Source organism: Centrocercus urophasianus, unplaced genomic scaffold (genome assembly GCF_019232065.1).
Source record: "Centrocercus urophasianus isolate 14NV4802_14NV808 unplaced genomic scaffold, USGS_Curo_1.0 seq_46, whole genome shotgun sequence".
Taxonomy (NCBI): Eukaryota; Metazoa; Chordata; class Aves; order Galliformes; family Phasianidae; genus Centrocercus; species Centrocercus urophasianus.
This window is the reverse complement of record NW_024885044.1, coordinates 1,872,475-1,881,611: the sequence shown is the minus strand read 5'-3', so window position 1 is coordinate 1,881,611 and position 9,137 is coordinate 1,872,475. Positions and strand designations below refer to the sequence as shown.

The 9,137-nt window shown below is 46.4% G+C and overlaps 1 protein-coding gene across 1 annotated transcript; it reads right to left on the bottom strand.

Moving 5' to 3' along the window:
- Positions 1 to 334: 334 nt before the first annotated feature.
- CSTF1 (cleavage stimulation factor subunit 1) lies at positions 335 to 8,850 on the bottom strand. Its single transcript, XM_042834444.1, has 7 exons — positions 8,561 to 8,850; positions 7,846 to 8,016; positions 7,044 to 7,239; positions 5,541 to 5,818; positions 4,522 to 4,719; positions 3,585 to 3,975; positions 335 to 2,453 (listed from the first exon to the last, which is right to left on the bottom strand). Exons 1-7 carry the CDS (start codon positions 8,678 to 8,680, stop codon positions 2,194 to 2,196), a joined length of 1,614 nt encoding a protein of 537 aa, XP_042690378.1. The 5' UTR covers positions 8,681 to 8,850; the 3' UTR covers positions 335 to 2,193.
- Between the last annotated feature and the right edge of the window lie 287 nt (positions 8,851 to 9,137).

Genomic DNA, 9,137 nt, shown 5'->3' with positions numbered 1-9,137 from the left:
TTGGATTTTCCAAGTAATCTACTTAAGTAACGAAACACAGTAACTAGCTTAGTAAATAACTTATTTTTACTGGGAAAAGCAAGGCCACTTTTTGTAAATACCTATGGAAATCAAACTATTTTAATGAAATCAATACGAACATCCTGCAGCCAAATGCCAGTTCTCTCTCTGTGAGCATCATCTCTCACTACAGTACTGCTAAAAGACAACAGCACAGGAGCTCATTTCAGGATGTTTTCTCCTACATCTCTACTTCCGTTTCAAGAGAAAAACAAGGAAACCAACCTCGTACAGAATTAAGGAAGTCTGAAGTGAAAGCTACAACACTGCTAACTTAACAACTTCAGCAATGGTTTAATATACAAAACACTGCTTCGAAAATAGAAGAGCCCAAAGATGCACAGCGAATGAGTTTCTTACAGACAGCTGCTTTACCAGAAACACTTCAATTTAATAAAGAACTCCCACTGCTCCCAGTTTAGCCCACTGATGCTGGTACCAGAGGGCTGACTGCTGAGCAAGGACAGCGTGTTCATAGCTGTGTCATGATTTCCCTTCTCCCTCCCACCGGCTCTCCTTGTTCCTTCACCAAAGCAGCCAGCAGAACCCACCACCTCCTGCCTCCAGTGCATCTGAAGTTGTAGACAACTGATGTAGAAAATCACTGAGTCCAATAAATTGGTTCTGTACTGCTGTACTGTTTAAGAAGAATATTAAATTTAGAAGAACAACAAAACTGAAACATTCAACACTGCAGGTCTGCAACTGCCTGATTCGAATGCGCTGCAACAGAGCAATTCAGATTGTAATACATCCCAAATCCTTCCAGTACTTTTACTATCTTCTATATAGAAAACTAATACATTTCCTTCTTTATATATTAAATAATTTTTTAAAAGATCATCTTTATTTATATATAGACAAAACCTGCATCCTCATCAGCCCTTGACAAGACACTCAGTGGCAATGGAAGGTTAACCCAACATTAATAAACAACCATACATTTAATGAAAGCAAGTGCTGAGCTTATGACTAAGGGAAATTCATTCCCAAAAGTGAATCTGAACAGCACTGCACCACTATGCTGCAGATAGAATGCCTGAATGAACACTCTTAAAACTGCAAAGACCGGATATCAAACCTCACCTATAAGAACATGTAGTGAATTTTCAAGTGTACAGAAGTTTTAACCACAGATTTCTTGCTGATTTGTACTTCTATGAATACAGTAAGATCTGGGAAACTCAGACTAGCAGACACAGCAGGCAGAAGAAACAATGAGTCTGTTTTTAAATTCAAAAAAGTATCTCAATTGCTGCGTGACACACTGACAGAATGTGAACTAAATGAAACAAACTGACATTTCTGACGTAGATATATGAAGAAAATTGACATTTCTCAGAGGAGTTACTAAACAGTTCCTATTGCCAGGTTATTGTCACTTTCATATGCTGCAGCACTGCCACATTTAATAGCTTCAGTGTGAATATTCCTTGAATTTACTTTAAGATTACACTTGAGATAAATTGTAAAGAAGACAAGATTTCAAGTCTGAACTTTAATATCAGAACTAGAACACCATTTCTTCAATTCATCTGAACAATTTAAAACCACGTTTTAAATTCTTATGGCACCAAACTGACTCAGAATCAGAGGCCCACTTGGCCAACTGAGAGAAGGAGACTGAAAGATATAAAAGAGCTTCAAAGCATGAATCAGAACTGAAGACGGCTTAAGGCTTCACTAAAACATTCACTGAGTTCTACCGTTGCTCGTGTAATCCATTCTTTAAACAGACTTTAGGGGGATTGCACAGATACAATGCAGAGCAAAACTGGCTCACACTGCCCAGTTTGAGCAAGATTTAGTCACATTATCTTTCGCAGGATTCAGAAAGACAGGAGAGTAAGTTTAATCCTTCCTGCAAGGATCGTTTTATTCCGCACCCCAGCTCCTCGAGTAAAATCAGAGATGACTTAAAAAAATTAATGCCACGCACACTAATAAAAAAAATTAGCGTGGGGCAAAACTGAAGTTTCAGTATCTCAATATTTTTCTGCCATCTGACAGAATTAAAACACAAAACAACAAAAAACAGACACAGCGTAGCTCTCCTTTAGGCATCTGTCGGCGGTACAATCAATACAGGATGATATAAGGAATCTGGATAACCATTCTTTTATCAAGATGCCCTCAGTCCGTCGTTGACCTCCTGTACCAAAATCTAGCCCTGTAGTCATCACTGCAGGTCATGAAGCCAGGGTTGGTGGGAGAATGGACAATACAGCGGACGATGCTGTTGTGCCCAAGAGAAAGGAGGTTTCTTCGCTCAGCAGTTCTCGAATCCCAGCAGCAGAGACTTATGGTCCTTTCATCTGGCAGCAGCACGTAGTCTTCTGTGTGGTTGAAGACTGCTTGTGTCCTGTGCACTTGACGTCCACTCAGACCAGCTCCTAAATACATGCAGTGAAATACAAGCCAAGTAAGATCTTTAGGTTTTTCTTCCCCAAGGATCCAGAAGTAAACTACAGCAATTGATAGTTATGGGAAGTCTATTACCGAGCCTTATTTCCTCAGTTAGTACACATGTAAAGTAACTACAGGTATCCTCTTGTAATTATATACACTGTATAGGGCAGAACATGTTAGAGAATAGAAGGATTAAGCATTCCACTAGTAAGAAGTTCAGCCAGTCAGCATGAATGCAAACATTAAGAGCAGTATAGCCTTACATCTTTTATACAAGGCTTACAGCTAACTAACTGAAGACCACAGTTACTGGTGAACACACATTCCTGTTATCATTAGTAACTTCTGCTTTTAATGAGCAGGCCACACAATGTGCCACACGATGTACTTCAGCCACACCTCTCCTCCTCCCTTCAAAGGGGATGTGTTACCCACTCATGCATTTATTTTGCAAGGAATACATTGCTGCATCCTACCTGGTGTCTGCAAGAGTTTACTGAGGAGGTGCTGCACCCTGCTGGTTGGCAGCAAACACAGCCAGTGCACACAGACTGCACACATCCAAACCAGTGGTACGAGTTCAATTCCCCTACAGTCTGGGCAACAATCCAGGCAAGTGAACTCCTCTAACTCCAAAAGGGTTACACAGTACTTTTGACTTTCCCATTTTTTGGTTAGACTAGGCGTGCAGCTTAAACTGGTGAGCCCCCAAACTAAAGTGAACATTAACAAGAAAAGCAATTATGCTTTTTTAAAAAATAATGTTCAAGAAAAACTAGAAAATGAAATTCTTCCCACAAGCATTCTATTCCTTAAAGGATCCACATTCCTATTTACTTTTTCTCTAGTCTGGTGATGACTTCCCTCCAAAAGTGTAATGATGTCAGTTATGTGTCCAAGCTCTAGATAGAGTAAATAGGTTGACATTGACATAGCTCTTCTTCTGGAAGTATTTTACATTTTCAAATTTGGGGCCATTTATCCTCACAAAAGCAGTCCCCCCTTACGAGTTAATATTCAGCAGTGACAGATCTTACTCTTCAGACAGACACCACCACCTGCTCACTGGTCAGCACACGACAAAGGTGGTCCCTGGCAGGTCAGCTGCCACGTACCTGTGTACTTGACCAGCGTCCGACCAGTAGATATCTCCCACAGTTTAGCTACAGAGTCTTTTCCACTTGACAAGATATACTTTGAATTCTTGGAAAAAATAGCAGAACAGACTTCAGCTCCATCATGTGCCTTCTCAAAAGTAGTGATGCAGCGGTTCGAAACACCATCCCACAGTTTGATGCATCCATCCTTGCTTCCTGTCACATACATGTTTGCGCTTGCGTTGTAATTCACTGAGCATATGGCATCGATGTGCTGGTCTTGAGGATTGCAAGACACAAAACATTGGAAAGTATTGATATCATAGAGTCGCAAAGTAGGGTGCTGGGTACCCACAAGTATGAAATCTCCAGAGGGATGGAAAGAGATGGAGCGCAACATCTCTGCTTCCTGTTGGAGCAAAAAAGACGTAATTGGTGTAAGGTTAAAAGTAAAACACAAAAATCGAAGCGTCAATCGTGGTGGCACTAAAAAATAAAACTGCATTATCAATTAGCATAACCTGTTCTATTTTCACAGCATAGAAAATGCCCTGTGTATTATTTAAGTGACAGGCCACGCTAAAATGTATCATAGTTTCTCCCCTAGAGCAGCTTGCTGTGCCCATTTGTTGGATACTGTACAACAGCAGCAGGAGGTTTTGTCAGCCACCACATAATCACAAACTTTGCCTCCAGAACCAAGAAAATGTAGCTGACTTCAGAGTCATCCATTTTAGATTAGGTCTGAATTAACAAAAAGCCAACAGGCACAAGATTCTAAGACTATAGCTATCCATTACAAACTCACAGTGCATCACCAGGTCTGAACATTTTGTAGCTGCATACTCCTGCATACTACATACACTTACATACCCAGATGCAATTCAGCTCACTGATACCTCAATAATCACACATGCAAGATTTGGTTGCTCTGAATTGAACTATTGTATCTAACCTGTATGTATTTGAAGGCTCTTTTGGCAGAAGGTTTTGAATAGTCAAACAATTTAAGTGTGTAGTCCCTTGAACCAGATGCTAGGATCTGTTCTGTAGGATGAAAAGCTAAACATGTAACCTCATCCACATGATCATACAGAGTCCGAATAACAGGGTGATTTTCCATGTTCTGCTGTGCTGTCTCATTCATCATGACCTACAAAGAACATTGAACAAGTCACTGTTAGAAGGCAGAACACTCCTTTGACAGGAAATTTACCATTTTCACTCGTACCCGTGATCGTATCGCTACCTTTTCTGACATATGACTTGGCACATTATCACTGATCTTAATTATCTGAAGATGTGATACCTTCACACAGTCACAAATTCTTATGAAATAACGTCCCTGTGTCTTTACAAAGGTTACTGGATTTGCTCAAGGACAAACTACTGTCAGCCACAGAGAACTGATGCCTGAACATACATCACCTTCGTGAACAGTCCAAATCAAAAGACATTACTGCCACACTAATTAAGGGAAGCAGTACCAACTGGGAAAACTGCAACTTTCACTCATGTTGCATACTGCTGGGAATTTGGTGTGCACTCAGTGGGGAAAAAAAACGACAAACCCAGAACTCTTAAGCTGTTGCCAGATAAGTGTATTAGAGAAAAAGGAAGCAAATATGAACTCCGTGAAAAAGTACTGAAGCAGAGCCATGCGTTGTATAGTCAGATGTGAAGGTAGGTCCATAACCAAACTGTCTGCATGGTTATAGAGATTATCAACAACTATTAGAAGCAATTTTTGTCTTGGCTCTCCAGAATGCTGTGAGGAGTTACACAGGTATACTCGCCCTGTTTTTTCTTCTTTTTCTTCAAGGGTGCTTTATGAGCCACTGCTGGAATAAGAAATACGTCGAGACAGATATTTAGTCCAACCCACTGAGCCAGCCACAAGGCACAGACATGGCACGAAACAGAGAAAGCAGCCCAAGAACTGACAAAGTGACTGTGATTCAAGTCATATTTTACCTCAATAGGCATAGCACTTTTGGCCAGCATTCTCTCCGTGTCAAGAATTTTTATTGAGGCATCAGCAGATCCTGTAGCTATTAGCTGTCCATCTCTGCTATATGTTGCTACACGACACGGCCCCTTATGAGACGTGACGTAACAAGTCTCATACTCAGAGGCCTCAGGAGACATGGTCTGTACATCTGCATCAAATTCCAAGTCGATTCCAGTGCCTGGAGCTACTGTATCTGACCGCCCAATTGCATACTGAACAGCACTGTCATCATTCTCCATCCCTGAAAAGAGAAAGTTGACATTCTTAAACCAGGCTTACCTCCTCTTTAGACAGGCAGGCTATGCCCACACCTATCCTACAGATTTCTTTGGCAGCTCTCAAGTTCAGGATTTAAGAGACAGCCCACGTTGAACAAAGCTAAGCTAGCAGAACGGATTTAGTTGTAGTACAGCAACATCTATCATTAAGAGTGAAAGGCAGTTTGACTAAACACAGCTGTTTAGTGTTCAGCACTGGTGTAACTGTGGCAAGATAACCAGTAAATATAGGATGGTATTAAGTACTAATTACTTATTAACAGCTAAACAATCACATACAGAAGTCGATGACATGCCTATAATCAGGTTACAATAGGGTGAAAGAAGACAGTGCTATTACATGAGATTTAAAGTGGAAAAAATAGAAGCATTTACCAATTACTCTCTTTCTAACTGAATTGAAAGAACAACACAAACTCCTATCCTAACACTACTCACAAAAATTATTAATTCAAACCCACCTTAAAGAATCATTTTGACTGCAACATGCATCTACATGACGAAGCCAATTCAGCACTGCAAACTGCACCAAGGCACACAAGCTTTAAGCTAAGTGCCTACTTGCAGTTAGCGACTTTCACAGAAAAGTTTTTTCCTGCTTTCATCTACAGACTGCAAAGCCCAGTATTCTTCTTACAGACAGACGAGGCTCCACATTTATACCCATAGAAGTCAACTAGTTCAAGCAGCAGAACCAGTTCAGTTACAATGCAGAGAAAACACGTTGTCATGGTTAGCACTGTTCCAGTAATCCAGGTGACTTGTTTCAACAGCAGCCCAGGAACTCTGGGCTTTCTGCAGCACATGTGTACTTTCAGAAAGATGCATAGAGGGAACAGGAAACACATCTTTGCCAAGATCATAGACTGTGAAGCTTGTTTTCTTGAGAGTGGTATAAAAAGGCCAATGAATGGGGCCAATAGAAGGACTTATTCCCTCCCCTCCAACACGTCCAGGAGCAACCAGAGAGAGTTGTGCCTTAGTAATGGATCTAACACTATTAAATGTGCAGTGATCCTGCGAGTCACTGAACAGGCTAAAGATATAAAAGCTTTGTGATTTACTACAAAGGCATAGAAAACAGAAGAGATGCATTCTCAGTAATACTACACTATTCACAAATGTTTAATCCAAACATTTGGGAGCACAAACTTTACAGGAACTATTTTGCTTTTAATGTCAGCTTACCTAATTTAATAAGATGCAGCAGTTGTTCAGATGGCGCACACACTGATTGTGGTTTTATCTCATTTATTAAGCCATTGGCAATATTTATGTATCCGTCATACAGTAGCTGACTAATGATTAGTTTATAAAGTTGCTGACGGTCTTTCAAGCTGACTTTTGTCCTATACATTGTGAGCAAGGAATGCCTTGGAGGGGCCTGAAATAAACAAATGGGAAAAGTCACACACAAGAGAGTTGCACAAAACAAAGCCTTTAATTGAAGTGCATCCTGCCAGGTATCAGTGCTAACAGCACCGAAAGTTTAGGTAAGACAGAGACCGAGAAGCGAAAGACAGAAAAAACAGGAGAAAGCCGGTGCGGCTTTATTGCAGAAACGAAAACCCGACAAATAAAAAGAATGTGAGTTATATTAAGAAGCAACGGAGAAATAATGAAATAAAATAAAATAAAATAAAGAAGAAAAAAAAAAAAGCAGCTCCGGTGAGCGGGGTTATCGGGTCGGTAGCGCCCATCGCGCCCCACTGGCAGCAGGCAGGTGGGTGGGGAGCAGGGGGACGGAGCGGGGCACGAGCAACGTGCGAAGCCCGAGCGGCAGCGGCAGCCCCGCCCGGCCCGGGGAGCGACGACCGGAGCGGGAGGGGGCGTGTGGGAACGGGGCCGAATGAGGGCGGGCACGGCGCCCGGCGGGAGCGCGGCGGGCAAGGGAGCGCGGGCGGCGCCGAGCGGCCGTTAGGGAGGGCGCGGCGCTGCCGAGGCCGCGCAGCCGAACGCGGAGAGCGGCGCGAGGCCGCCCGGTACCTACCGAGCCTTCCTTCTGCCTCCCTCGCTCTCCCCCTAAAATGGCGACCGGAGCTCTGAGCGCATCGATCGGCGGCGGCGGTAAGGGAGGAGGCGGCGGCGGCGGCCGAGACCGAAGAATGCTCCTCCGCGAAGGCTGCTGCATCGAGCGCCCGCAAATCGATTGGAGGCGACTCTTGGGGGAGAGAACGGCGGCGTCACGTGAGCAGTGACGCCTAACGTGCGCGCCGCGCCGCTGGCAAGCCCCCTCCCCGTCACGTGACGCGCGACGCGCGAAGTGAGCCCCCGCCCGGCGGGGAAGGGGCGGGCTGCGGGCGCGGCGCCCCGCGGTGTTACCGGGAGTCTACCGCCCCTTCCCCGCGTGGCTCGGGCCCAGCTGCAGCCGGCGGGGCGGCGGCTCGGGCGGGGCGGACAGCGGCCCGCGGACGCGTGTAGGGCCGCCCCGCGCCGCCCGTCGGCGTGTGGGGCCGGCTGCTAAGAGCGTCAGCGGCTGGGCGCCGAGGGTCTTTGTGTCTGGGCCGCGGGGCGCCCGCCCGGTGCCGCCGGGACACCGCAACACCCGACGCGGGGCTGCGAAACGAGCGCTTGGCTCTGCCTCCCGGTGCCGCAGGCCTCGCGAACGGTTCGGGCCGCCGGCACGGCCGGCCGCCCTGCTTCCAGGTCCCGCAGGCTGAGCTCCTGCCCCACCGCCGCCCTCCCCGCAGCCCTGCCCTACTCACGTCAGCCTCCAGAAACGGCAGCCGAAGTGGACGCGGGTCGAGGAGCGGGGCCGCCATGCTCCCCATGCCCCGCGGCAGCTGGCGTCGGTCACACGCGGCAGCCACACGACGACCCGACATCTTCTTTTTACCTATCGTGTCCCGCTTGTCAAACACCAACACACCGGGACCGCCCTCGCGCTGGTTGTTAAGGACGCAGAGCCAAGTTGCCTTCAATCACACTTCTTCAGAGGCCGCACGTGTCGCACCGAGCGGCGGAGCTCCCGGCACCGCAGCGAGCGGGGCCACGCGACAGCGCAGCGCCCCGCGCTCCTTCGCGCTTCACGAGCGGCACCGAGCGCTCAGCCCTGTCTCAGGGCGCCGCGTACCGCTGACAGCTGCGAGCCGGCAGCGCCGTTACACGACGTCGGGCTCCGGCCGGGCGTCCCCTAGTGCCGAGGCGGGCGGCCGTCCCCTTCGCGCTTGTCCTTAAGAGCCGAGGGCACGTGGAGCAGTGCCACACAGTGCCGCCGGTGCGAGCCAGAGGCCTGCCGCAGCCCTCCTGCTGCTCCTCGGCGCTGCCACCCGTCGCACCTTG